Source organism: Myotis lucifugus, unplaced genomic scaffold (genome assembly GCF_000147115.1).
Source record: "Myotis lucifugus unplaced genomic scaffold, Myoluc2.0 scaffold_190, whole genome shotgun sequence".
NCBI classification, from domain to species: Eukaryota; Metazoa; Chordata; class Mammalia; order Chiroptera; family Vespertilionidae; genus Myotis; species Myotis lucifugus.
This window is the reverse complement of record NW_005871238.1, coordinates 1384750-1410227: the sequence shown is the minus strand read 5'-3', so window position 1 is coordinate 1410227 and position 25478 is coordinate 1384750. Positions and strand designations below refer to the sequence as shown.

At 47.0% G+C, this 25478-nt stretch overlaps 1 protein-coding gene across 1 annotated transcript; it reads right to left on the bottom strand.

Annotated features, from left to right (window-relative positions):
* Positions 1-13991: 13991 nt before the first annotated feature.
* FCRL6 (Fc receptor like 6) lies at positions 13992-22930 on the bottom strand. Its single transcript, XM_023760697.1, is given in 9 exon segments — positions 13992-14080; positions 16316-16387; positions 20579-20730; positions 20732-20858; positions 21005-21093; positions 21095-21286; positions 21762-21971; positions 21973-22027; positions 22912-22930. Coding segments are annotated over 9 exon segments (1005 nt in total).
* Positions 22931-25478: the final 2548 nt, after the last annotated feature.

The following is a 25478-nucleotide window of genomic DNA, read 5'->3' as shown; positions in this document are numbered from 1 at the left end:
AGCCTTCTAGGCTCTTCTGGAAGCCGGGACAGGCACAGTAGCGCCATCAGCCCATCTCTGCTGGGGGCCGGAGGCTGGGGGCGGGGAGCAGGTGGTGACTATGGCCAAGCAGCTGCCTGAGCTCACATGAACCTGGAGAGCTGCTGGGGGCAGAGACTCGGGGCCGGGGCACTGGGGTGGGTGTGCAAGGTGCGCCATGCCCATGGATGCCCCGTCTAGCTCCCTGGACTGGCCTGATGGCTGTGTTTCCTCCCAGGGGAGAGGTGAGGAAGGGACAAAAAGGGGGGGGTTGTTAGAGGAGAGGAGAGAGTGGGGCAGGGAAGGAGGCAGAGGCAGAGCCCAGATAGAAAGGAGGAGCACGCAGCAGGCTTTTGGGAGCCAGGGGTGAGGAGGAGGGCAGCGTGGGGGAGCCTCTGGCAGAACTTCAAGGCTGTGCTCAGGATGGGGGCTGAGAGCGCAGGAGGAACCCCACCTACGCCCCGTCTTCCTGTCTGCCTTCAACTGTGCGGTTTCCCGTTTCCATAGAATGGAGAAGCTGCTGGCACGAGCTGCCGGCCGACAGTAAGCCACCAGGGCCTGGCCAGCCCCAAAGCTGCTGCCTGGGGCGGGGAGCCCAAGCCCTCCCACCCCCCTGCCAGCCAGTGTAGGCAGCAGTGCTGGGAGAGGCAGGAAGGCTGGGTTTGAGGCAGGGCCTGGATGTGTGGATTGGATGCATCTCAAATACCCTGAGATTGTCAGCGTAGGTAACTAGATATTAATAAAGGCAGAGAGCAAAGGGACCCAGACATTATTAAGCATAATAAACTGGGAAGCAGAATCCAATATTCGGAGTGCTTCGCTAAGAATTACAGCTCCCCCTCCTCCCCCCGGGCATCCTCCACCCTCCAGAGGAATAAAAACAACAGAAGAAATTACTCTGCTGGGCGCATGTGCAGCAAAAGCTCAGATGGCAACAGTAGAGGCCGGTCTATCTAGCCTGGGGAAAAGATCGGATTGGATAAGGGACCCAAATCCTGGAAGATCGAGGAAATAGATTGGTTAGGGGGTGGACACATCAGAAGCCTGGGAAAGCTTGGGAAGTTGAATGGTTAGTTTGAAGAAGTGCCTGGTTTTTCCCAAGCTTGAGATAATATAATCGGCCTGACAAAGGGCGCTTTCTCTCTCTCTCTCTCTCTCTCTCTCTCTCTCACTAGTCCTGTTTGTTCACGAATTTTGTGGGGATCATGTAGGTCTAGCAGTCACCTGTGCCGGCAGCTGAGCGGACCCAACACGGCCACAGGGCCAGCTGAGCCCGGACTGTGCTGGCCGGATGGGGACAGATACGAACTATGCTTTGACACGCACAGAACTTTCTTACCTTGGCCTTTGTATCGGGCTTGATGAGGACAACACTGGCCTTCTTCCACAGGGGGACGGAGGGAGATGAGACCCTGGAACTTGGGGGCAGCCTTCTATCTCCACCCAAAATAAATCCCACCACACCACAATCTCCCGCGGGTGGGCCCCTGCGATCCCGTGAAAGGACCCTCCCCCCCGCCAGAAGATGGCACTTTCACACATACATGGCCCTGAGGGTGATGCCTCCTTAAATTCTGTGCCCCAGGTGCCTCTCCTGCCTCCTCCTCGCCCTGGCCCTGTTGGGTGTAGGTAGAGGGAGTGGGATCTTTGATGGGCCAGTGACCTGATGCACACAACTGCAGAGGGAGAAGCTGAGGGGCGAAGAGAGAATTCAGTGGAATGGCCTGGAGGAGCCGGGGTGGGAGGGGTCTGAGGCTTGGGTAGGGTCTGCTTTTGAAGGGAGGCTGCAGAAGACAGAAACAAAGCCAGGATTGTGCCTCATTGAGAGGGGAGAGCTGGAAACTCATCCATCCCTTCACTCATTCACCAAACACGTTGCTGGCTTCCCATCTTGTGCACACGCATGCTTTAAACATTTATAGAGCATCTGGCATGTGTAATCCCTGGGAGGGTAGGAGCTCACACCGATGATGACAGCGGTCATGACACTGACAATAAAAGTAGCTATGCATCTGTAACCCCCGTGGGAAAGAATTCTGGAAACAAGTACAACACAGGCCGTTCTTTCAAAGAGCTCGAGAGGGGATCCCCCTGAGCAGAGTCACAGTGAGCAATGGGTGCTGAAGCAGGAGACAGCTGACCACTCGGGGCCCTGCCAAGGGCAGCCTCTTCCAGCAGGGCGGAGGGAGCAGCAAAGGTGTGCAGGGCACGACATTTCCCAGTGTTGGAAGAAAAAGCCTGGTTCTTCCCATCACGTCAATCCTGGCTATAGTTTCTGTTATCACAGTCAATACAAAGATGAAGGACTCAGAGCTGTTTAGCGGATGCTCATTGAAATAAAAATGTAGAAGGTCCTATTTCCTAACCGAATCTAAATTAAAAAATCTAGAAAGGAAAGAAGTCCCAACATGTGAAATCTGCCCGGTTCAGGGAAAGAGCTGTGCTCCATTTTTGTTGTCTGTATCTAAACTGTAGAGCTGCATACCAGGCGAGGACTGAGTAGCGAATGATCTCTTACAATGAAGTTGTCCAACGCATGGAACTGACCACAGTGCAGGCTGGTGTGTAGGTTCTTGACTACCCACGATGGCCACCAGAGGGCAGCCATGAGGCTCTCAGCTATCCTCTGTCCTACTTAAGGGGGCAGCTCCAGGCTGCCTCTCCAGCCTCAACTTCTTGCCTCTCTTCTTAGCCTGTAGGTGAGGTGACCCCACAAAGCCCAGGTCCCTAGAGGAGGCAAAGCCAGGTCACCCCTGCTGACTGACTGGGAGGGAAAAATAACGTTTCATAGCTCAGAGTCTTGAGACTGTGGAGGCTGCGGTGGGCAGTCCTGTGACAGTGGCACTGGGGCAGGCAGGTGTCGTGGCACCCTTCCCTTCCTCAGCGTCTGCAGGGCCAGTCCCTCGAGAACTTGGAAAGTCCCATTGTCCCTCGGAGATGGCCCTATGCCCCTGCCCACGAGTGTCCTCAGGTCTCCGCTTTAAGGACGGACATCTGGGCTGAAGACCATGGGTCTCTCTGAACGCTCCACTTTCCCTTTGTTCTTTAAGGGGTCCCCCCCCCCAGTTTTCTTAATAATTGTTTGTTTTGAGAAATTCCAGTTCATTCTTCTCTAAACTAAGGGAAAAGGGTGTTTTCAGTTGTGCAAATACCGCTGGGCTGGGGAAAACTTCTAGGAGACAGCAAAGTGCCTGAGAGTCCAGGCCAGTGGTGTGTGTGTGTGTGTGTGTGTGTGTGTGTGTGTGTTAGTAGAACTTGTCAAACAAAATAAAAAATAGTCTGGGGGCTTTGTTAGAAATAAATGATAAAGATCTATTCAAGAGTCTTAGAATTTGCAAATGGAAACACAGGAAGGCAAAAATCCAGAAGTGTTCCAAAAAAGAGTAAAACATTAAGAGTTTTTATAGTAGAAAGTGCATGCGTGAGAATAGCCAGTCCTGCATTCTTAGCGGTAGGACAGGTCCAGGATGGGTATCAACCAGATCAGTTGGTCTGGATGACGGATGCCAGGTGGTCTGGGTATGTGAGTCCTTCAGGAGGTAACCACAGGGTGATCCAGGCATCGATGCTGGACCGGAAAGTTCAAAAGTTTAAGTTTCTAGGTTGTCAAAACGATAATAAAATCATTTTCTCCTGCCTCAGCCTGAAGCATAGTAACCTCCATCTTGGGTAAAAACTGCTGTTGAAAATTTTAACCCTGCTATTCTGGCTTCTGTAAATATTTGCTTGCTTAAATAATAGGGAAAATAAGACTACTCCCATTCCAGAGAGGCCATAAACTGTGCCCCAGACAGAGCTGTCGGTGCTGGTGCCAGGCCAGGCCTTGAGATGTGGTCTCACGGCCCCTTCCCAGCACACAGGACCTCTTTCTCAGAAGGTCTGGAAGTCTCATTCCAAATTTGGAAGACAAAGAACTGAAAAAAGTATAAATAGGAAAGACTTCCTCTATTTGGGGCCCAGAATTTGACAGAGACACTCTACTCTGAGCCCGCTAGTACTAGCGTAATAATGAAAGACTCCAAATTAATTTGGCTTATTGATTAAGGCGTCTTCTGATTTATAATATAACAAGCCTACTTGATTTTAATCATTGAGCACCTTGACTATAGTGACTCCATTTTGTTTCTTTATTCCTCATTTCCCCCTTTGATCAAGACTTTTCTATCAGAAAACATTACAGATCAAAGGAAACATTAAAAAATCCCTCAGGCCACAATGGCAACGCCTTCCTTGGACAGGGGACATGGGCTAGAGACATTCTTGCCATACCTGAGGGTACAGTCAGGTCAATATTTGTGCCAATTTTTAGGTTGTAGCATTAGGGAAGGATAAATCAAGACATTATTATCAGTTTCAGAATCTAGTCTCAGTCTTGTCAATAGGTAGTTCAGTTAAACAGTTGTCTCCCATTTCAGGAGGTGAAGGGGCAGGGAGCTCCCAAAGTCAGGCGGTGGTACAAGCCCTAAGGTATTTCGTAAGAGGCACCTCTATGGAAACTAAAGAAAAACAATTGCTAGGGATTGAAGCAGACTGTACTCCCAGCTTCTGACTTCTGAAGGCCGCCAGTCGGGAAGATTTCTAGATGTCTGGCTGAAGCATCTGCATTTGGAGTGAAGGCAGGCAGTGACGATCTAACAGATTTTCCTGGTGGCAATTTGAATGTCTCTGGTCATTTTTCTGCCACAGGCACAGAGATTGTCCATAGATGAGTTATTTTGAGAAAAGTTCAGTTTTAGTTCTCAATGATTCCAAGTTAAAAGATGGGAGAAATATTGCAAGTGTTACTTTGGAGGGAGCTAGAAGATTTCAGGATTCAGTCCCGTTGGTAAGTAGGAACAAAATCTCAAAAGATAATGAACAGCACTAGAATCTAATATCCACGAAGGCATAGTACTGAAACATAATTTTCCTTTCTAAAATCACCCTCAATTTTGCCAAAGATAGCCAAATTAAGAGAAGTTTGTTTGTAAAATTACTTTCAATAAAGTTGGCCTGTTATTTACACAGGAGCAGCAAGTATAGTAATTAACCATATAGGCTCTTTTAAATCTGCTTTGCTGAAATTTTTCTTAAAGAGTCTCCAGATTGAACTTTCAAAGAGTTTGCCATCAGTCTTTGCCTGCAATACCTATGAATCTGGGTGAGTCCCTTTTTTTTCCTTAAGATCCCCCAAGTATCCTGGGTTCCTGTACCTGCAAGGAAGTGACCTTCCTCACTCACCTGCTAAGGCTGCTGGGAACCCTGGAAGCAAGGTACCAGTTCAATATTTCCAAGGATATTACTGGTTTCATAAATTAATCTTAATTCCTTAAAGCGGTCTAGTCATATCTGAGTCTATGCATGTTCTCCCCAATATGACATTTCAGTCAAAGCCTTGGTAATATAACCAGTTTTCAATTGTGTCCTGTTACAAATAGAACAGGTTTTTATTGAAATTATGCAAAGAACAATATTGCCATGAAAAGAAGAATACTCATTGAGAGTTTCAAAATTCTGGGACAGGTAGGGAGAAAAAGGTAGATGTTTTAATTCTGCTTACAAAGGTATAATTTACCAAATTGTGGTAAGTCATAGATCATCTAAGAGAAAAAAGGTTTCTTTATATCTAGAAAAATAAAAGATTAAAGAACCAGTAATATTTCAAATAAAAAGTCAAAATTATAATTATCCCCATCAGTTCATTTGGTCCTATGTTATTAATTCTTATTGATCTTGATCCTTTGTATGCCATTTCATAAATGCAATTTTTCCTCAGTTCTGCAAATTTTCATCCATTTTAATGGTATGATCTGAAAGTAGATCAGAAACCTGTATTTTAGAGTTAGTGTCAGAGTCCTTTTGTTCATGAATCTCTCAAAAGATGAAACATATTTGCAAAAGGTATCAGAGTAAGACAATGACTCTCTGTAAATGCAGACTTAGAGTGACAAGGTTAAAGATCTGATGACAATGCAACTGACAAAAAAATTTGCTTTTCTCTACAACACTCAACATTTTAAGATAACAATTAGAATTGCAAATGAAAACATATCAGGACATTGTAGATTCTTAGAAATTCTGTATACTTTCTAGAACATTTATTTTAATAATAGTATTTATCATGCATACAAATACAACATAATAATTATTTGCCAATGTTTCCCATATAATTTTAGCATATAAAGTAGGCCTAATTACTGTAATATCCTCTATTTTTTATATAAAGAGAGAAAGAGATTTCTTTTAAAATGTTTCAGGGATCCTTTTGGAAAAAATATTAAAATTATGTTCAGGGTAAGAGAAAGGCTCTAATTTTTGAATCTTGGAAAGTTTGTCAAGTATATCAAGAGTTTTAAAACACTTGGTCAAATAGAAGCATAGGTCACCATGACATAATACTTAGTTATCTATTTAATTATTGTGACAGGACAGACTTCACAGGCAATACAGAAAGTTAAATAGATGTAAGCAAAATTTAGATCTTTAAAAATTAAGATGACTTGGTTTACTTAAGCAATCAAAGACCTGAGGATACAGAGCACAGAAAATGATCTTAATAAAACACAAATCTTTACTTTCCCTTTATAACCTCTTATTAAGAACATACTAATAGTACAATAAGACTCTCCTTTTGACAGAGAGAAAACCAAATATAGTTTTATAGCAGTCTACTTTTGCTATTAAAAGAAAGCTAACTTAAATAAATATATTCCAATCTTAACTTGACCCTATGTAAAAAAAAAAATTTTTTTTTAAGATTGCTTTTCCATAAACTTTTTGCAGCTTCCACAAACCTTTTACAACTTTAATAAACCTTCTACAATAATTACATACCATTCAGTTTTTGCTCTATCTTTACTTTAGGACAGAATTACTTCTTTTTTTCTTTCAACAAAAACAACCCCATGTCCTTTTATATCTTTTCTTATTCAAAAACACACTCTATTTTCCTTTTCCTCAACAAAAATGCATCCCTTTTTTTAATTCATTCTTTTACCAAAACATATATTAATTCTTTCCATATTAATTAGAATTCTTAAAACTTAGAAGTCTTAATTTCTAGTGAAAACTAAAAGTAAGCAATTACGAGTTATTATATCAACATTTATACATTGGCAAACTCACGAATACACTTTTTTTAAAAATATATTTTATTGATTTTTTACAGAGAGGAAGGGAGAGAGATAGAGAGCTAGAAACATCGACCAGCTGCCTCCTGCACATCTCCCACTGGGGATGTGCCCGCAACCCAGGTACATGCCCTTGACCGGAATTGAACCCGGGACCTCTCAGTCCACAGTCCGACGCTCTATCCACTGAGCCAAACCGGCTTCGGCACGAATACACTTTATAACCTCTAGAATCTAGGCTTTTTCACTGAAAACTATATAATTTTTAGAAACATATAAATCCTTAACAAAGTACATAACATATTCATTAACAGATTCAAACTTATTTTTTAGTTTCTCTGTAATAAGTCAGAAATAGATAGACTTACTTAGCAATTAATGTTTCAGAGTTTTATCTTATTTGGAAATGATCTATATATTCAATAAATTTAATTTGACTCATCATTTAACTTGACAAAACTCTATGGTTTCAAGTTACCTAAATATTTTGAAAAACTGTGTAAGTAGTCATTCCATAAACATGCATATTGTTCACCTAACACTTTTTATCCCATCTACATCTATTTATTTTATTTGTTCTCAATAATTATGTTTAGGTTACCCTGACAATTTTATCATATCATTATCTTTCTTGCAGACAAATTTTACAACATGAACTTATTTGGATATTAAACCCAGGTAGCATGAAAGTATTGTACTTAATTCTGGTAACTCTAAAGGCATGCCTAACTAACCAAACCAAACTTAAATAGCTTTACAATCAAGTGTTTCCCCCGATCATGTGATCCTGAAAAGCACTGGGGTTAGTTTCTATTGTGTTTTTGAGAATTTTTATGTAAGTGCTTAAGTTCTTTAAGCCAATTAAACAGAACTCTTTACAAACTAATTCTGGTAATATCCTCTGGAGGTAGGCATACATATACATATACATATACATATACATATACATATAATATACATATACATATAATATACATATACATATACATATACATATACATATACAGACAGTCACAACCAGAGACCTGGTAGTTTTCTTTTTAAAAGTTTAGCCACGACAGGGACAATAAGGCACCCCCCCCCCCAAACACACTAATTTATAGCAGTTCGAATAAGTGAAGTTCACTTGTTCAGATGGCTAAGGCTGTTTTTTAATTCATATTTGTGGAGAAGACAATTAAGATTTATATTTGTCCTTGGGAAGGAGAATTGGAGCTAGAGTAACCATTTGTGCTTTTTTAAAAGACACTTGTTTTCTATTTTCTTTGTCAGTCTGAGGAATTGAGGATAGTAAAGAGAGGTGGGCTTTGAACTGCTTCTAGAATTGCATTTCTGGTTTTGCAAAGATTTGTAAAATTAGAACAGTTATTCTCAATTCCCCAAAGAATTGGGTTGTGACTTAAGTGACATCATAGGTTGATCTACGTGTCCAACTACACCATTCCTAATTTGCTTCTTTCCCTCTGGGTACATAGGTTTATGTTAACTTAGGGGAAGAGGCTTTAAAAAATTCCCATTAGGCTTGAAATTTGCAACTTCCAATTTTGCCAAATTTCTGTTCAAAAAGTTATTAAATCCTTTTGTTGACAGTGGTGTTAGACCTCAGTTACGTAGTCCCGCTAAAAAAGAATCCAGAGCCAAGAACTCTAATGCAAGAAGTTTATTGAAAAAAATCACAGAGGTAGAAGAATTGAGCCAACTGGGCTGTGTGGGCTCAGGAAAGGAGAGAGAGAGAGAGAGAGAACATACTGGGTCCCTTACCTTAAGGCAGCGGTTCTCAACCTGTGGGCCGCGACCCCTTTGGGGGTTGAACAACCCTTTCACTGGGTTTGCCTAAGACCATCGGAAAACACATATATATAATTACATATTGTTTTTGTGATTAATCACTATGCTTTAATTATGTTCAATTTGTAACAATGAAATTGGGGGTCACCACAACATGAGGAACTGTATTAAAGGGTCGCGGCATTAGGAAGGTTGAGAACCACTTGCCTTAAGGGTTTTTATCTGTTTTCTAAAAGCAGACATTGCAGGAGAGATCTCAGAGAAGGACTCAATAGCATACGTATTCGCTTTACAGGTGTGTCCTTTCAGGATCATGTCTCTACTGATTGGCCAGTGCTAAGGGAGGGGATCATTAGTCATTGCATCTGGTCCTGATGTCAGTCATAGAACTCTTCATCTGGTTTGGCTGCTTTTCTGGGCCTGAAGCTGAAACACAACTGAGGCCTCGATGTTATTTCCAATTTAACCAAAACTCTGTCTCCATGGTCAACAGACCCAAGGCCTATAGGCCTGTTCCCAAGACTATTCAATGGGTGTCCAAACCTTATTGTTCTGAGGGCTTAATGCTTAAGGGAGTGGTTGTGCCAGGGCTTGAATGGGAGTCCTGTGAGGCTATTCTCTGTCCCCCTTGTTCCTCCTCTACAGGGGTCTAAACCGCATGACTAGTGATATGAAAAGATGCACGACTAGTAACGATGCTAGGGGAGGAAAGGTCACTTTGGGGTAAGGTCCTAGCCTATAATACTTGTTTTTTCTAGTTTTGACTGTTTCTAGGCACCTGGGACTTCCCACCCTGGGGACATTGGGTACCTGGCCTACTGCTCCTGCTCTGCTTATGCCCGTCTAATTGCCTACTCGGTCGTTTTGAAATATCTGGTCAGGTTTCAGGCAGGAGAAACAGTAAGAAATTTAAAGCACTTGATCAGATGGCCAACGTTTCTTTTAGAGGATTTTTTAAAAGTCAATTTGCCTTTTAGAGGCTTCTGCATATCAATCAAAGAATGCATGCATTGTTCCAGAGGTTTAGAATTCTCTCTTTAAGGGAGGGCCCTCAATGTGGACTTTAAAGTTTTTCCTGAGCCGTGTTGATTGAAAATTAATATCTAGTAGGTGTTTCATCACCAAAAAGGATTTATTCAGGAAAAAGAGAGTTGCAACCCTGTGCCCTCAGGCATGGCAAGCCACGTGCAAGCTCTGGCTGGCCTGCCAAGATGGAGAGGTATTTACTCAAGGGAAGAGGAAGTTAAGAGAAGGGGAAATTAGAACCAGAGAGCTTTATTATAAGCATACAGTTTTTCCTGCGGAGTTCTTGCAGACTCTCGCAATTGCTTCGAAGACTTTCAGAAGCCCTAGCTCCTCCCATAAATTCTCGGGCATTGGGCTTTCTTAAGGTTTCATCTAGTCTTTATCAATGACCATTAGAATTATTTTGGCTAAGTTGGTTCATTTTATTAAAAATAAAAGGCACAGCCCAGCTCTATCAATCAATAGAGTGTGGGCCTGTGGACTGGAGGGTCCCGGGTTTGATTCAGGTCAAGGACACATACCCAGGTTGCGGGATTGATCCCCAGTAGGGGGCGTGCAAGAGGCAGTCAATCAATGATTCTCTCTAATCACTGATGTTTCTATCTCTCTCCCCCTCTCCCTTTCTCTCTGAGATCAATAAAAAATATATTTAAAAAATAAAAATAAAGTGCACAGCCCAGCTGGTGGGGCTCAGTGACCAAGCGTTGACCCAGGAACCAAGAGGTCACTGGTTCTATTCTTAGTCAGGGCACATATCCAGGTTGTGGACTGGATCCCCGTAGGAGGCAGCCAATCCATGATGTTTCTCTCTCATCTCATCGATGTTTCTATCTCTCTATCCCTCTCCCTTTCTCTCTAAAAACAGTGATAACACATTTAAAAAATAAATAAATAAATAAAAGACACAAAAGAAAGGACCAAAATGTGTGTATGTATGTGTGTGTGTGTGTGTGTGTGTGTGTGTATATGTATATGTGTATGTATATATATATATATATATATATATATATATATATTAGCTAGAGTTCCCAAGAAGGGTACTTTTTGGGAACTTTCCCAGGGTCTCATGTTAAAGATAAATTCCCCCGAAAGCTGTGGTCAGACAAAAAATCAAGTGACATTAAATGTATATTTGAATCATTTAGTGTCTTAGAGGCCGCTAAATACCAATTGCAAAATGCCTCCAATTTAGCTTGCTCAGCATTTCTAAGATCTCTAATTGTGCACTTAAATATAATAATTTTGAAATCTCAAAAGATCCCCACAGTGGTCACTGTAATTCTAAATTGTTCTTCTTATCAGAAGTCCATTGAGACAAATATTTAGCAGAAGATAGACCATAATTCCAGCTGACCTTCTAGAAGGGAGTTGTCCTTGTGTAACAGACTTAAAAAGAGGGCACCCCATCACAAAAACTGGTATCAGAGTATCCAAGAATAAATACTCTAAATCTTAACTGAAGAAGGGAGTTTAGAAGATAACGCATCACTGGAATCCGGAGCTGTTGAAGAGAAGACAAAGCCTCGTTTCAATTCAACAACAGCACCGGGATTGACGCAAAGTTTTCTTTGGATCCCATGACACCTGACACCATATACCCTGGTATGTCGAATGAACTCAAAAAAGGGCCTGGAGGCTTTGGTAGAAATAAATGATAAAAAATGTATTCAAGAGTCTTAGAGTTTGCAAACTGTAAAGACAAGTAGGCAAAACCCCAGAAGTGTTCCAAAGAAGAAAGAAAAGTTGAGTTCCATAAAACATGCATTCGTGGGAATAGTCAGTCCTGCATTCTTAGCTGTAGGACTGGTCGAGGACGGATATCAGCCAGATCAGTTGGTCTGGATGATGGGTGCCAGGTGGTCTGGATATGTGAGTCCTTCAGGAGGTAACCAGAGGGTTATCTGGAGGTCTGATGTGTATCCAGGCATCGATGCAGGCCTGGAAAGTTCAAAAGTTTTTAAGTTCCCAGGTTGTTAAAACTAGAATAGAATGGTTGCCTCCTGCCTCAGCCTACCTGATTTTAGTAATTGAGCAGTTTGACCATAGTAACTCCATTTTATTTCTTCACTCTGTTCCTTAGACTTCTCACCTATTTGTATTGAAGATCCTGTCTTTCTTTTTTTTTTTAAATTTCCAATCTTTTGAGGAGCATTACTTTTGTAGAATACAATAAAAGCAAACTACTAAGAAAATGAAATTAAAAAGGGTTTGCAAAATACAAGTTCTAATTTTTTATGATTATATTAAACAAGCATAAAACCGCTCTGTCGGATTGCTATAAAAGTTTCTAAGTTTTTTATTTCAGTTGCACTACTTATCTCATCTTCTACTGGTGGACACAAATCACAGACCGGCCCCAGTCCTCAGACCAGCTGTTGAGTGTCACTGGGATAGGGTAGGGGTGACGGGGGGTGGCGGAGGGTGGAGGGGAGAGGAATGAAAACACAGGCAGGAGGCAGTCTTTGGGGATAACCGGCAGGGCTGGTTCCTTCCTGGTCCCCATCAGCAGTGTTTTCTTCATGAGTTGTCTTGTCTGTTTTGACTCTTTACAAGGGGCACCTGTTTATAGAAGGTGTGGCAAGGGCTTGGGCTCTGCGGGCACTTCCTGGTTGACCAGTGAGGACCCTGCACTTCTAGGTGACGTGGCGTGCGTGGCTCAGTCATGCTGGCACAATGAGAGAGGCACAGGGGGTGGGGACCTGATGTATTCTGGACGAGGACTGGACAGGTGATGAGAAAGATGAGGAGGAGGAAGAAGAGGATGGAGAGGGGTTAGAGTGGGAGAAGGGAAGGAGGAAAAGGGAACAAAAGAGAAGTGAGAAAAAATGCCAGCATGGGTTATCTTACTAGTTCTCTGGGCCTCTCTGTCTTAGCCACTATCTTTACTCAGAGCAGAACCCCAGGCAATTAAGTTTCCGAAGGTGAGTGGATGAATGTAGTTCACGCTTGATGGAGTATGTATTTCGGAGGTAGACCAGGCTTTTAAAACTTTAATGTTCATACAAATTGCCTGGAGACCAGGTTCGGATTCGGCAGTCTGGTACTGGGTCTGTCTCTGCCTTTTTAATAAGTTCAAGGGGAAATGCTAGATGTTTGAAGCTCCTTTCATTCCAGGAGTTCCCTGAAAGTGCCTACTTCTTAGGAGAGGTGGGTGGGTTTGGTGCAGGCCAGCATCTGCGACAGGGACTCACTCTGTGATTCCCGCGCAGAGGCCTGAAAGGCTGGGCCAGGGCCCACAGGAGCAAGTGTAACTGACCCTTCAGTGACCACTCAGACAGAAGGAATGCGGATGCCTTAAACAAACCAAACCAAACTACAGGCCCTGCAAACGATTTACACTGGTGAACAATATGAAAAAATAGATTATATAATATTTAAAAAATAGATTCTACAGCCATGTACCTCTTTTTGAGTATGTAAGGGTGAGGTGAGTTTTCTCACGTCCTCCTCACACGAAGGCTTTGGACTAGCCTCGGTCCCATCAGCTTTGGAAACCGGGAAGGGTTTGCACGTGAAGGCAGCATTCGTGGTGCTGACCCTTGATCTCACCGAACCTCAGAGTCCCCTCAGCCCTGACCTCACCAGCAGCTTGAAAGTTGGAAATGCTGTACAGGAGCGGCCCGTGGCCAGCCCTCTGGGATATGCAGGTTGATGAGCTCTCCTTACAGGTCAGGCCAAGCACATCCAAAGGGACTGAGGACCATAATAGAAAGCACTTACATATACACTGAGTGGCCAGATTATTCTGACCACCCCATCAGTACTTCATGGACACTTCCAAATATACTGAATATTGAACACTTCCTAAGCAAATACTCTCAAGGTTTTTTTATTATTATTATTTGCATAACTCATTCACTTCATTGTACTGATGGGGTGGTCATAATAATCTGGCCACTCAGTGTATATAGAGAGAAGGGACTCTGACCTTGCACTTGTGTGGCAATAACACATCTGTGGCTGCTGTGGCCAGTTCACTGCTTGAACCTGATGTGTGCGTGGGGATTGCCTTTCCCACACCTTTGCCTGCTCTTCTGCTAAGAGGGGGACTCAGAGTTTGTTCAGGTGCTCCTTGAGTTTCCTCAGAACCCCGACCAGGACAAAGGGCTCAGAGGCTTCCTGAGTGCTGGGCTTGGGAACTGGAGGACCCAAAGAATGGGCTGGGACCCCACTGGCCTCCTGGGGAGCACAGGAGGCTTCGGGGGGGTGTGTGCTGGGAGGACATCATCACTAGGAGAGGACCTCCTTCAAGTACCCAAGGGGATCTTTGCGGATCCTGCTTCTTACATTCAGCCCTTTGGCTGGAACTTCACCAAGATGCAAGCATTTCATCTCAGCGCAGATGTTAGCAATGACCTGTGGGAGAGTTGGGTCGAGATGAGGAAGCAGCTGTAAACGAGAGGATAAGGAAAGGGCAGGAGTCCACTCACCATTTCCCCCAAGGTTGACTCCACAGGCCTGGCTGAGGGGAGCAGGGAAGCACACTTGGGCCAGGGCATTGTTGCTCCCCAGCACATCGCCCCCCACCTCCTTGCAGCTGCCTCCCTGGGGAGAGCACGGACCAGCCCAGGGGGCACTGTTCCCCCTTTTACTCCTCGGGACTCCAACTCTCAATCTGCGAACAGGCAGGCCCAGGAACCAGGAGACCCGGGTCTCCGCCCAGTTCAACCACAGCAGCTGTGTGACCTCAGGCCAGTCGCTTGGCCTCTGAGTCACCGCTTCCTCACCAGCGGGTGGAGGGAATAATGACGGTCTCACACGGACTTTAGTGAGAACCGAGAGTGATGAACTCGTCAGAGTTCCTTTAAAAATAACTGCATTAGATACTTAGTGAGTACCAGGAACTCTTTTAGGAGTGAGGATTATGCTATTATATTAATCCCACATCAGTCCTGCAAAGTAGGGAGTATCGATTCCTTCTCATATGGAGATGAGAAATCCAAGGCTTGGCGAGGTTATTCACTCTACAGTCACTTCCATAAGAGGTGGAACTGGATGCAAATACTGCACCTTTGCACACGTGGAACATCCTCTCGAGAAAAGACCCAATGACCCTCCCTACTCTGGGTTTCAGATCCCTTCACCCGCACGCCAGGGAAAGCAGCCGAGAGCGTGAGTTGGGAGCAGATCGCCACCCCCCCTACCCCCCCAAATCACGCGTTCACCTTTGCTGCCCCAACAGGAGTAAAGCAGTCACATTTCCTTATCTTGCCAGTGAGAACCATATATTCTGAGGTTGGTTTCTTCTCTCCTTTCTTAGGTTTAAGTCTTCGTTGCTACTCTTCTCAGGAAGGACCTGGGTCATCTGTCCTTTCCCATCTGCCCTGGGATATTTTGGGCAGAAACCAGTTGTGTCCTGGGGTAACTGCCCCTGAGTCAGGAGATTCCTCTATCCCAGTGGTCAGCAAACTCCTTAGTCAACAGAGCCAAATAGCAACAGTACAACGATTGAAATTTCTTTTGAGAGCCAAATTTCTTCAACTTAAACTATATAGGTAGGTACGTTGTTATTAACTTAATTAGGGTACTCCTAAGGCCTAGGAAGAGCCACACTCAAGGGGCCAAAGAGCCGCATGTGGCTCTCGAGCCGCAGTTTGCCGACCATGGCTCTAGGGTCTTTTATGGGAGGAAGCAGAAACCCTAGGCTGATTCAAACCCATTTTACAGACCGAGAATGGAAATCTCAGAGCAGGCGAGCTATGAAAAACTCCCTTTTCTGAACGCCTATGACATACCAGAGGATCTTTAAGGTTTCTAGAACCCAGGTTCTATTCCTATTAACTAATAATAGTCTTGCAAAGCAGGCATTATCTCCACTTTATGGATTAGGCTTAGGGAGGTTAAATAACTTGCCTACTCACACAGTGAGTACATATGTTGTCAACTCAGTTCTGCCTGATTCAGAAACCCGCATCTTCCCTCCCTCTGCTGGAGAGAGGACCAGCGGCTCCTGTCCCCGCCTTCCTAGTTCTAGCGGCATGGTTGGAGCCCGTGGTCTTCATGACTTCCTCTGATAGCTGAGAATGTCCTGTTTCAACTTAGACTCTGGGGCAAAGACAAATTGCATCATTCTCTTTTTTATTCCTCCACAGTGCTCAGAAAAGGGCGAATGTTCCCTAGTTAGGATGGTAACAATGGTGGTGGAGATGATGTTGAGGTGGTGATTACGGTGGTCACAGATGTGTTTATGGTGGTGAAGAAGGAGATGATGGTGGTGAAGGAGGAGACGATGGTGGTGAAGGTAGTGGTGGTAGTGATGGTAATTTTGGTCATAAATGGTAATGGTGATGATAGTGGTAGTGACACCTCACCCTAGAACCCAAACTTCCCCTTTACACGAGGAAACATGTTAAGTTTGGTCCGAGATCACTCACCTTCACTCTTCTTTGGGGTTGTATGAATCACAGAGTAGATAATGCCTTCATCTCTTTCATTCAGGTAATGAACTGAAAGAAGGAATGAGGCTGAAATAGGATCTGCCTGACTGTCCCACGTCAAGATATAAGTCAGTGTCGTAGAACTAATGATGGAAGGAAGCCAGTCAGGGGCTCTGTCGTGGCAGCGGGACGTGGTCATCAATGTGGAATATCCATCTAGGCAGGAGGTGCCTGGCCCTTGTAGCAGATTCTAGCTGCTACTCCAGCCCAGCACTGTTCAAACTAGAGGTTGGCAAACTTTTTCTGTAAAAGAGATAGTAAATATCTTAGGCGTCGTGGGCCATAGTCTCTGTTGCAACCACTCGGCTCTGTAGTGTGAAACCAGCCAGACACAAACAAAAAACAACTTTCTTTACAAAAATGCATGTTGGCAGGGCTTGGCCCATGGCCACAGTTTGTCAAACCTTAGTCTAACCACCCCCTGCCTTCTCTCCTGGAGGTTGGCTCCCTCCTTGCTTCCCTCTCCCATCCCAACTCCAGAGCACTCGCTTCTCAAGAGCCACCCGCTTCCTTCCCGGGATGACTGAATCCTGAAACTCTGGCTCACAGGGCTCCCTTCATCTCCTCCCCTTAAGAGACCCTTCCCTGCCTTCATGGCAGACCATGGTCCTCCTTGAATCCTTACCGCTGGCATACAACGGGTGCTGCTCTCTACCTGGGGCCTGGGGCCAATTCAGGGGTGAAAGGGGCCCTAGGAAATACAAAAGCAGCAATTCACCAAATACCTTCAGAGAGTAGGCTGGACAGTGGAGACAGAGAGGCTAAGAGAAAAAAATGTCAGTGGAGGCTGCTGGAGGGCCAAGGCTGGTTTGTTTATAAGGGCCAGTTCACAGGTCTGGACATGGTTAATTTTTATGAGATGTTTCCTTTGAAAAACACCCTAGAGGGTAGGGTGGCACCATGGGAATCACCAACTGGTAAGAGGCAGGGTCAGAAATGATGGGGTACACCGTGCATGGAAAGGGCCCAGACCCACCAGTCGGGCTGCTTTTTAGAAGGAGGAAAAGCTAATAACTTTGTACATTATATACCAGACACTGGGTTAGGGAGTTCAAATTCATGCAAAGCTCCTAATCCAGTGACCAGCACATGGCTGGATGTCTGAAAAGCTTCTTTTCCTAATCATTCAGTGTCTGTTTTTCTTCACAACCACCTTGCAAAGGTCGGTACTCTTTTCTCCATTTTATAGATGAGGTAACTGAGGCTCAGAGAGGTAACTTCTCCAAGATCAAGCAGTAAGTGGTGGGGACAGAATTGGAATCCAGGTTTGTATGCTTTTCTCCACTGACATGCTGCCCCTCTGGTAGCAGATGCCTCCAGAGCTTTAAACATTAGCTCTCAGGATAGAAACTGGGTCACATGTGGATTTCAGAACGCTTGGCTCATGGCCAGTGTCCAAGAAATACTCATTAGCTCTAACTGGGGTAAGATCTGTGGAAACGGCGCCTCCTGAAAAATCAGGAGGACATTTATGGAGACTCAGAGAGGCCCCTGGTTATTAAAGATCCCTAATGCTCACCTGTCAGGGCTGTGTTTCTGAGTCTTCACTCAATAAGGAGCTCTGTGAATTTGACGGGAGTCTGTTTTATGGGAAGTGTAACAACAGGTAGTGAAAGAAACCCTTTTAAACAAAGAAAGCAGAACATCTATGCCTAGGTAAGTGCTACCGGAAGTGGACCGCTTGCACGACCACATTCTAGTTCTGGTGATACCATTAGTCTAGCTCTGAAAATGCTTTGAAAATCACCTTTAGAGGTGCAGTCTTTAGTGGTAAATATTTTTGTTTGTTGAGAAATAAATATGCCATGTGGAAACGGTGAAGGGTCTTCCAGACCCAGGTATGGAGAATAAAGCTGCTGATCTGACCATTTTGCTTGTGTACTATGGGACTGGGCCTGAGGGTACACAAGAGCAACATTCTAAAGAAGGCTTCGTGTCCCTGAGACTCTGAGGTCAGAGGACATCACCAGGAGTCTTATTTTCATGAGAGACAGGTGCTCCCTGTGTGGGTGGGGATGGGTGGGGAGGCAGAATCCTCACACGAAGAGGGATGCTCTTTACTCCCGATGAAAGGCACCTTCCTCTTGAGGATCTTTCACCAGTGATTGCTTCTCCACCACCTTGTCTGGGCTGGTAAGGAGCCGGCTGTGCCGTGTTGCTTTGCTTTTAATGCTCTGACTCAGGGGTGAGTGCACAGAAATACCAGGCCAGGTTGGCCATGGGAAGGAGGCTTTAGTATAGAGGCAGGGATGGTAGAACTCACAGATCTTCAGTTCATGGCCCCATCTCCAGCTGCCTTCCCATCTAACTCTGGACCTGCCTCACCTTTCTCTGACCACACAGGTATCAGACTCAAGACTAGAAGGAAGGGAAGTGAGGATGGGCGGTTGGACAGACAAATAGTGCTAAATTAACAAGGGGAGAGGAAGTTGGAGGCTGGCCCAAGCCCTAACGGAGGTGCCCGGTGAGGTGGGGGACTGGTCTAGAGCTGGGGAGAGACCCTTTCAGGGATCCTGGCTGATGGTCAGGAAGGAATACTTGGGTTGCATGACTGGTGGCCTTTCTCAAGAGTAGTTTGGCCCAGCTCCTGGAGAACTCACCACAGATTCCTTTATAGAGAGAACTGCAAGCTTGAATAAATACGTCTGGGTCTGAGGTCTATGAGAGCCATTACTTTTGCCCTTGACAAGTGGAAAATAAGTATGTTGCTCCTGGAGTAAGTGGGTAAATGTGAAACTCTGTAGGTGGATTTGAAGGCCTAGAAATGAACTGGCACCAAATAGCTTTGGCATTGGCAGACTTAAACATGGCCTGAAGCAAGTAAGGGTTAGAGTTGGCATAATCATGTAGCCACCCAAGGTGATTGCTTTGAAAGCCAAATTTGATGCTTAATTATCATGCCCAAGACAGGAAGAAGAAGAGAGTCTAGAGTATCAAAATCAATAGATTACCCAAAGTGCCATTTATCTAATCATTTCCCCTCTTTTTCTCTAAAGAATCCTCTACATTCGAATTTTAACCAAAATTTGTGTGTTTTTTCAATGACTCTGATTGGAGGAATTAGAGAATGAAGAATAGGAGAAAGGGCCTCTTGGGGAACCTGCCCTGTCATCCCCTTAGCCTAGACTGGTCCAAGGTAAGAAATCAGGAAATAGCAGCGTTGGGACCAGGTCATTGGTCAGTTCTCTTTTGTTTGTGTCTCCTTGTGATGAGTTAACACCCACTGAACACTGACCTAGGGCACAGCACTGGCCACGAGTGCGTGTGCGTGAGTATGCACACACACACTGGAGTTCTCAGTTCTTCTTTCTCTTCTGCTAAGACCAGAGCTCTGCTGAGTTTAATGAGAGAGTTGGAGGCCTTGGGGTTTTTGTAGTCACCTTGTCTGAAGTTTTGTCCTTTGTGTGCCTCTGTCCATGCCCTAGTGTGCAGTAGTCTGTCTGTGTGCGTCTCTGGGTGACTGTGTATGTGTTTCAGAAGCTGCTAAGGGTCCCTCTATGTATGACATGTGACAAGAAGTCCCTCTTCCCACCCGATACCCAGGAGAAGAGAGCACTGCTTCTGTCACGCTCTGGCATTCCGAAGGCTGGCCCGTGTCTGGCATAGGGACTCATCAACTAAGAAATTCCAAAAGAGTTACCGACCAGTTTTTCTCCAGGGTCTAAAATAACCCAGACGTGCAGCAGCAATGACCATCACAACAAGCAAACTTGCAGACAGCTGAGGAACCAGACAGTTACTGCTGCTCGGAGAGGACAAGGCATGAGGTCCTGGGGGATGAGGAGGCGTGACCATGCATGTTGAGGATGAGATTCAGAAATGCGCTCCAAACAGGCACAAAAGAGGCAGATGGCTGGCATTAGGGGAAAGCACATGGCCTGGCCTGCACACACCCTGTAGATGGGACTCAGGGATGACTCAGAGGAGGCCAGCAGGGAAGGGCCATTATTATGGAGGTCTATGTGGCCCTTGCATTGTGCTGCCCATTCTCCATGGACTTCGTTGTACCACCCTCCCCCGCCCCCCCGTCCCCACCCGCCCGCCCGGTTCAATGAACAGATGCTCCAAGCAGGGGTCATGCTGAGTCGTGCAGTATCTGCTATGGGCTCAGCATTGTGCCCACCTGGTGGGAGGTACATGGGGTAGTGGGGTCTGTCCTGGCAGCATGGGGCTCAGAGCTGGGTGAGGGATAAGATGTACCATCCAGGGAGAATGTCTCAGGCTGACTTGTCTCCATGGAGACCCTGCTCTCAGCCTCACAGGTGTGGTTCCCAGCATCCTGCTCTGACATCCCTGGGAAGAGAAGGGAGACAGCTTCACCGTGGGGGGCTGAGCAGTTCCCCCAAATCTCCCTCCAGGTAGAATGAGTACAGGATAGGAGGGGAGCCCCTCTGAGCCTCACAGAGGAGCTTCACCATGCCCCCCACAGTAAGGCCAGGGGACCCGGAACTCAGGATGAGCAGAGAACAGGACACAGGAGCTGGGGCAGCACCCCAGGTGAGAGGTCAGCTGGAACACCAGGACTCCTGGCTCCACCTCCCTTAGAGAACACTCCCCCACTCCCAGGGGGCCCCACTACCCAATGCCCAGACCCCTGAGGAATATCTCCATCCCTCCCCCACTTACCCCACATCCTGATCTCCATCTGGGGGCTCTGTTTCTGGGCCATGACACCCCCAGGGGCTGCCTCACACCAGTAAACCCAGAGTCTCCCCGCTGGCTGCTGGGATGCAGAGCTCTGAGTGGAGGCTCCTGCTCTGCAAGGTGCAGCCCTCCTTGTAGAAGGAGAAGAGGAGCCACGAGGCTGGCCTCTGAGGGTGGAGTTTTGTCTGGCATCTCGGGGTCAGGGGGCTTCCCTCATGGGGCTTGGGAGAGGGGACGATGCTCAGCACGGGGGCAGGAAGAGTTCTGGGGAGAAGTTAGCCCAGGGCACAGGAGGGAAGTACTACACAGTGAGGCCCCAGGAGGCTGAGGGAGACACTGTCATTGTCCCCAGGATCTGGCCTCTCACCTCCCCCATGGGCTCTGAGGCAACTCCCACACAGCCCCAGCCCCTGGATCCCAGAGCCAAGGGCCTTAGAGGACATCTAGTCCCCTCTGGTCTGGCCCAGGTCTCAAGAGGGGGAAGGTGAGTAGCAGAGCTGGTTCAGGGCCTCTTCCCACCCCTCTCCTTCCCCTGGCTTCTGATGTGTCCTAGGTGTGGGGTGGGGAGGTGGGGGTGGTGTCAGGGCATGTGGACAGCATCCTGGACAAGCTAGGGCCCTGTGGATTGGCCCTGCATCAGGGGCAGCCAGAGGGAGGGGTGCTGCCCAGAGAGCTGCTGACCTCTGAGACCAGATCCCAGAGCAGCACCTTCCTCTCCTCTAATCCCCCAGCTGGTGACTCCCCTTGAACTTGTACCATGGCTGTCCCTGAGGTGTGTCTGCCCACGTGTAGGAAGTGCGTCGCCTCCCTAGTGCAGCTGTACTGGCCACTGTTCCTCACTGTGGCTGTCACATGGTCAGAGGCTGGCTAGTCTGAAGAAATGGAGGGATTTTCATCTGTGTAGACCTTCACCTGGGACAGGGCTGAGTTCTTCCTTCCCTGGTATCCCAGTCAGGATGTCTCCTTCAAACACAGGGTTTGGACAAACATGGAGGGACAGCTGGACTGTGACACCGGAACAATGTCCCCCTGGAGCTGCAGGACCCTTCAATCCTTTCTCTCACTGTCTCCCAGCCGAGGGCCTCCCATTGAGGACGGAGGCCCAGACAGCACTCCGCAGCTGTCCCTGTACCTCAGTCCTTCGTGCTAGAACAGGGTGGGACCTTGAGTGCCTTCACTCCCTTTTCCTCTTCTCTCCTCTTCTTCTCTTTATTCCTTCCCCTCCCCTCCCCTTCCCTATTCTCTGCAACTTCTGTCTGGCCTTCTCCCCTCCCATCTCCTTGTCTCCCTGTATATTCTACTTCCCTCTATCACCAGGCCAAGCTTGGGTCAAGTTGGATTCTCTCCACCCATTGCTCTGCCTCACTCCTCCTGACCCGATGCTCGCTCCCCGAGGTTGGGTTCTTAGGCCCTGGCTACCTCAGGGCAGCTCCTGTGCCGCCTCCAGGGAGGTGCTGGAGGTGTGTGTAGCAAGCGCCACAGCCTGGGCTCCCTGCCGCCTGCTTCCCTTGTCAGGCTTCCCCAGGCCCCGCTGCTATTTCCACTCCCTGCAGGAAGTTTTATTTCCATTACAGTCATGGGAAGGGCTCTATAATTTCTGTCCTCATTCCTAAAACGCATTTTGTACCCTGAGGGGGATGAGAGAAGAGCCCCTGGGGACCCTGCATCATCTCCAGGGAAGCCCCAGGCTGGCCGTTCTTCTTTGACAAGCCAGACACTACGGGTCCCAGATGGCCTCGGGCGCCAGGATGATGGTCCGAGCATATTGATGAGGACTCAGATAGGGAAACTTACCATATCAGCTCCTCGGAGAGGCCCAGCTAACCCGCCTTTGCTTGGATCTCCTTGGATCTTTAGGTCCCACTCCCCTCACCCTGGAAGTAACTGACTGAGGTGCCTGGCGTCCATGACTGCTCTTTCTAGCAGCACCAATTGTTGGTTTGCGTTCTCCCTCCCTGGCGTCACAGAACATGTCCTTGAAGGTCAAAATGATTATAGGTCAGAATTTTTTCTTACTTGACAGGAAACTCTGTGGAGTCCAGTGGAACAGGATGGATGGGAAGGCAGGGAGCTGAGGGAGAAAGTAGGTTGATCTGCAGACAACACACCTGTTTCTCTGACCATGAAAAGGAGAGAAGGGAGACCTCGGCTTTGATGAGTGGAGAACACAGGAGCTCCAGGCCACTGCAAGGAGGACATAGAGGCCAGACCACTGCAAGGAGGACACAGAGGCCAGAACACTGCAAGGACACAGAGGCTAGACCACTGCAAGGAGACAGAGGCCAGACCACTGCAAGGAGGACACAGAGGCCAGGCCACTGCAAGGAGACAGAGGCCAGGCCACTGCAAGGAGGACATAGAGGCCAGACCACTGCAAGGAGGACATAGAGGCCAGACCACTGCAAGGAGGACACAGAGGCTAGGCCACTGCAAGGAGGACACAGAGGCCAGATCACTGCAAGGAGGACACAGAGGCCAGACCACTGCAAGGAGGACACAGAGGCCAGACCACTGCAAGGAGGACACAGAGGCCAGGCCACTGCAAGGAGGACACAGAGGCCAGATCACTGCAAGGAGGACACAGAGGCCAGATCACTGCACGGAGGACACAGAGGCCAGACCACTGCAAGGAGGACACAGAGGCCAGACCACTGCAAGGAGACAGAGGTCAGGCCACTGCAAGGAGACAGAGGCCAGGGCTACTGCTGAGGAAACAGGATGGAGTCCCAGAGCCACTCTACTGGGACTTGAGTTACTCTAGCATTACCCTCAACCTGAGACCAGTGGAGTCCTGGGTTTCTCCTCTTCCTAGGCATTAGTTAAGACTCCTGAGGGAGGGGCCTAGTCTGATATTGCTCTAAACCTGTTTCTGGGAGACCTAGTCACTTAGTCACTCAACTTTTATGGTTGACCCACTGCCTGGAATCCTGTTTTGTCCCCATCCATTCATTTTTTGGCCCAGAAACACACTTGGAGATAGAAGAGGCATAGATAAGACTAACCAGTTTTCCCAACATAGGGGACTTCAAGAGAACAAAATGAGAAAGTTATGTTAAATAGTGGAAAGAACTTTCTGACAAAGAGGCTCTAGAGTAGGTGCTGATGTCCATTTAATCATCCAATTTGCTAGCGCCCTAGGCACCTCATCATCCAACCACCTAACCACCAGCCACCCAACCACCCAGATACCCAACTACCCAGCCTCTTAGCCACCCAGCCATCTAAGCAACTAGATACCTAACTGCTCAGCCACTCAGCCACTTGGCCATCAGCCACCCAGTCACCTAACCACCCAGATACCCAGCCACCCAGATACCCAGCCACCCAGCCACTTAGTCATTCAACATTTATGGTTGATCCTCTGCTGTACATCAGTTCAAATGTCACCTCCATAGACATGTCTTCCTGCGATCCCCAATCAAAAGAATTCTCCCCAATCGCTATCACCAGCTCTGATTGCATTATCACCAGAGCACTTATCACTATTTGAAATTACATTATTTATTAAATTTCCTACTTATTATCACCTGTCTCTTCAGGCTAGAATATAAGCTCCATGAGAGCAGGGACTTTGCCTGTCTTGCTCACGGCCAGATATGACCTATGGCTAGGATCTGTGCTGAGAACACAGTCTATGCTCAATAGGCAGCTGTTGAACACACATGAATGTTAGTTCTTGTACCCAGTCATGTGGGACAGGGGTTTTACGTGTGTGTGTGTACAGTTCTTTTATATATATGTGTGTGTGTGTACACATATATATGTATATATGTATACACATACTCATCTATAATAATAAAAGCATAATATGAAAATCGACCGAACAACCAAACAGCAGAACGACCATCCGGACAACCTTCCGGATGACCACACTATGATACGCACTGGCGCCAGGCCAGCCAAGGTGGGTGTTATTTGATTGGTTGGGGGGCCGCCATCGCCCCATGATCACCCCGCAGAGGGAGGCCCAGGCCACCGGCCAGCAGGGCAATCAATGGGGGGGAAAGGGGACTCTGCAATTGCCCCAAAGACGCAGGCCCAAGTCACCCTCTGTGCAATGATCGATTGCAGAGCCCTGCAATCGATCACCCCACGATCGATCATCCCGCAGAGGGAGGCCCAGGCCACTGGCCAGCAATGCTGTGGCAGGTGTGCAGGGCTGGCCAGTGATCACCCCACAGAGGGAGGCCCAGGCCAGCCAAGCAATTGCACCCCACGCCTGTTGCCCGCAGAGGGAGGCGTCTGGTGGCAGGGTAGTGGGGAGCAGCGCTGCACAGATGGCAAATGGTGGCAGTGGCATGGGCGGGGCCAGCTGCCGGCAGCAGGGGGGTGGGGAGGTGAAGGAAAGCCTCGATAGGCCCTGATCACCGGCCAGGCCTAGGGACCCTACCCAAGGGGTCCCGGATTGTGAGAGGGAGCAGGCCTGGCTGAGGGACACCCCCCCTCCCACACACGA